General features: G+C 43.3%; 1 gene segment (V, D, J or C); it reads left to right on the top strand.

Annotated features, from left to right (window-relative positions):
- The first annotated feature begins 3,030 nt into the window (after positions 1-3,030).
- LOC112617836 lies at positions 3,031-3,580 on the top strand. The segment is given in 2 exon segments: positions 3,031-3,142; positions 3,246-3,580. Coding segments are annotated over 2 exon segments (381 nt in total).
- The last annotated feature ends 412 nt before the right edge of the window (positions 3,581-3,992 follow it).

The raw sequence follows: 3,992 nt of genomic DNA, 5'->3' as shown, positions 1-3,992 counted from the left end.
TGTGAAGGAGACAGGATGCCAAGCAAGAGATAGAAATCTCTCACTTCCCTGCTGGGTCATGTTCTGGGCAGGGTCTCTGAAGGTACCGCTGGGGTCAGTGGCCTCAGATGTCTCCCTCTGCTTCCTTGGGAAGAACCCATAGAAAGACAAAGTTTTGCGTTAGGGCATCATAGAACTTGTGCATTATTTATGTGATAGATATAGATATTTTGAATATTTTTAAAATTAAGTATAACATTAATTCCAGCAAATATATAAATATATAACCATTATAACACATGTCTACAGAGATGTCTCCTGGAATTTAGGTTTGAATATATATATATATATTTTTTTTTTCCAAGAGAAATCTTGTTGAACATCATAAAATTGATTCTAATATTTATGTGCAAGATAACTTTCAAACAAGGTTTAACAACAGAGACCAGATGTAACTTTCCACCAGAAATAACTGTAAAACACAATGAAATTTCTTAAACATGATTTTAAGATGTGTGACATCAAGTAACAAGGACAGTGATTGCTGGGAGGGGGAAAATATACAAAAGGAGCCGTGTGATTAATGCACACTTCGATATTTTCTTTAGAGAGTTTCCGGGCCACAGTGCTGAAGTGGAACCAGGTAGATCTGAAGTTGAGGAAAAGGAGCTGAGATCCCAGACAGGCCAGGAAGTGTGGAGACCACAGAATAGACAGTGGGTAGCAGAACACTGTTCAGAGAGTGGGCCCCAGAGACGGCAGGAGAGAGACCCAGCATTGGCAGAGTGCGGCTCAGTGTGAGGGAACCAGGGCAAGTTGTACACGAGAACACACCCTACTACGGGGGGCTTTCCTTAAAATCTAAAATTACCCTAAATTTTAAACATATTCACTTACAAATTTAAAAATATACAGAAAGACACCATGATAAAGAGAAAAGAAAGGTGAATTTGCAATATTAAAATATAAAAAACGTATTTCTGAACAAATGATAACACTGATGAGGGGGACAAGTTTATTCCATCGTGGCAAATGATTTAAGAGAAGAACATTCCAAATGCTTATGGCCCGAATGAGGAAGCTTCAATCACGAATATGAATAGAGTTATCTCATTACCAGGGTGATGGTGTCAGAAACTTCAAGCTTTCCAAAGAAGCAACCTCATCTGATAAAAATTATAGAAACTCAACCTGTAATATCAAGGAAAATTATTCTAAGAACACATAGTAAATGAAATCCATTGATTGACATAATGTGCTACTATTGACTGAATGGTTATGACCCCCATAAGGCCTATGTTTGAATCTCAACTCCAATGTGATGGTGGCAGGAGGTGGGGCATTTGGTCTCCTTTGAAAGGTGTTGAGGCTCCGTCTCATGAGTGGCATTAATGTCCTGATAAAATACCCCAGAGAGCTCCCTCTTTCCTTCCACCAGGTGTGGTCATGGTAGGAAGGTGGCCATCTACAAATAAAGACTTGGGACTTCACCAGATACGAATCTCTAAGGCATTTTGATCTTGAACTTCCCAGCCTTGAAAATTGGGACAAATACATTTCTGTTATTTCTGGGCCACCCAGTCCGTGGTATTCTCTCACAGCAACTCAAATAGTCTCAGCAAGTGCAGTGAGGACCCAGAATACTTGAGAGAAGAGCATTACCCTCTTCTTTACATCTCAGGATCACAGAATCTTGACCTTGGGCTGGACTGACCAGAGGGTGGTGCTTCCCTCTCCCCCAGATCTCAGCTGAGGTCATGGTGTCAGGTCTTTATGGTGGAGACTAAATTCCAGTCTGTGATTTGATGGATGCCTTTCTCCTCCCAGCCTCACTCATGAGACATAGTTTCCATGCCATGAGTTATAGGCCAAAAACAGGTGGACCCCGATTATTCTCATGCCAGCTTACTTGCAGCCGAGAGGGTCTGGGGAGCTTCCTGGGAGAGGCACAATGAGATCATAGGAGTCCACCACTCCCACGCAGTTTCCTGTACTTAAAGCAGGAATGTCCCTCTGAGATACCTGAAGCCTTTCTTCTGCACCAAGATAGAGTCTGGTATATTTTTACAGTGATAGAGGCAGGGCATAAAAACAGTGATACGAAGCTCTCTCTAAAGGGCGTGACTTGATTAGCAGTCAGATGAGAATAATTTCAACCCTAAACTTCATCCAAAATGTTAGCAGCTTTCATGGTAAGTAATTAATAGAAAGCTGATAGCTCCATGAAAGCGATATAGGAAACAATAGTCCACTCATTTTAACAGAGAGAATAAGAAAATCTATAATTGAAGAATAACCAGCTGGGCACTGTGGCACTGCCTGGAGTTCCATTACTTGGCAGTTTGAGGTGAGAGGATCACTTGAGCCCAGGATTTTAAGCCCAACCTGGAAACATAGCTAGACTCCATTTCTTAAAAAAAAATCAGTAACATTTTGGGGTCAGGACAAACCTCAAAAACTGCCCCTGAAAAGAAGCCCCAATTTAATTCCATCAGATTGTTGATCAATTTATGTTACAAAACAGTGTCCCCATGCCAGAAATGAGCACAGTGTAAAAGTTAGATGGGATGTTAAGAGACACAAACCGTCAAGCAGAAAAATGAGGTAATAAATCTGTCAAAGGCAGCACTGCCAAATGACAGCGTTTCCGTGGAAATAGCGTTTCCTGTACATCCAGGACTGCACCTGTGAACGATGACATCATACCCTTCACAATGTCGAGGAAAGAGGAAAGATCACTCAAACAGACAAGCCAAGGGACTTCAGAAATATATAAGGGGAAATACAGTGTGCAAATACATAAAAATGAAATTAGACGATGACTGCTAAATGAATATCAACGCACAATCACATAATATGAAATTATATTTTCCTGAATGATAGGATCACTACCAATCTCCCCCAGGACACTCTCATCTACTCTGTGCACAGCCTTCTCCTGAGGTGTCCCACCCCCGAGGAGCTTGCTATATAGTAGGAGACATGCAAATAAGACCCCCCTTTTGGGTGATGAAAAGCAGCCCAGCCCTGACCCTGCAGCTCTGGGAGAGGAGACCCAGCCTTGGGATTTCCAGCTCTCTCCACTTGGTGATCGACACTGAACACAGGAGACTCACCATGGAGTTTGTACTGAGCTGGGTTTTCCTTGTTGCTATTTTAAAAGGTGATTCATGGAGAAATAGAGATGTTGAGTATGAGGGGACATGGGTGAGAGGAACAGTGGATATGTGTGGCAGTTTCTGATTAGGATGTCTCTGTGTTTGCAGGTGTCCAGTGTGAGGTACAGCTGGTGGAGTCTGGGGGAGGCTTGGTCCAGCCTGGCGGGTCCCTGAGACTCTCCTGTGCAGCCTCTGGATTCACCTTCAGTAGTTCTGCTATGCACTGGGTCCGCCAGGCTTCTGGGAAAGGACTGGAGTGGGTTGGACGTATTAGAAGCAAATCTAACAATTACGCGACAGAATACGCTGCATCGGTGAAAGGCAGATTCACCATCTCCAGAGATGATTCAAAGAACACACTGTATCTGCAAATGAACAGCCTGAAAACCGAGGACACGGCCGTGTATTACTGCACCACAGACAGTGAGGGGAGGTCAGTGTGAGCCCAGACACAAACCCCCCTGCAGGGGCGCGCGGGGCCACCAGGGGGCGCTCGGGACCCACTGAGGACGGGACAGGTCCCAGGAGCAGGTGCAGGGGGAGGTTTCCTTTCTCAGCTGCCGGAGGCGGGTTTGTGTTTTCAGAACTCTGGAGTCTTATATGTTTACACTGTTATTTAGTATGTATTTATTATCATCGGTATTTAGGTTTTTATAATTTTAAACACTATGTAGTGTTATTTTTTAAAAATATATACTTTCAAGGAATAATTATTCCTACTTCTTTGTAGTTATTCTTCCACAGTTTTTTTTTTTTTTTTTTTTTTTTTTTTTTTTTGGGACTGAGTCTGGCTCTGTCGCCCAGGCTGGAGTGCAGTGGCCGGATCTCAGCTCACTGCAAGCTCCGCCTCCCGGG

Source organism: Theropithecus gelada, unplaced genomic scaffold, assembly GCF_003255815.1.
Source record: "Theropithecus gelada isolate Dixy unplaced genomic scaffold, Tgel_1.0 HiC_scaffold_50, whole genome shotgun sequence".
Classification (NCBI taxonomy): domain Eukaryota; kingdom Metazoa; phylum Chordata; class Mammalia; order Primates; family Cercopithecidae; genus Theropithecus; species Theropithecus gelada.
This window is presented reverse-complemented; position numbering and strand designations above follow the sequence as displayed.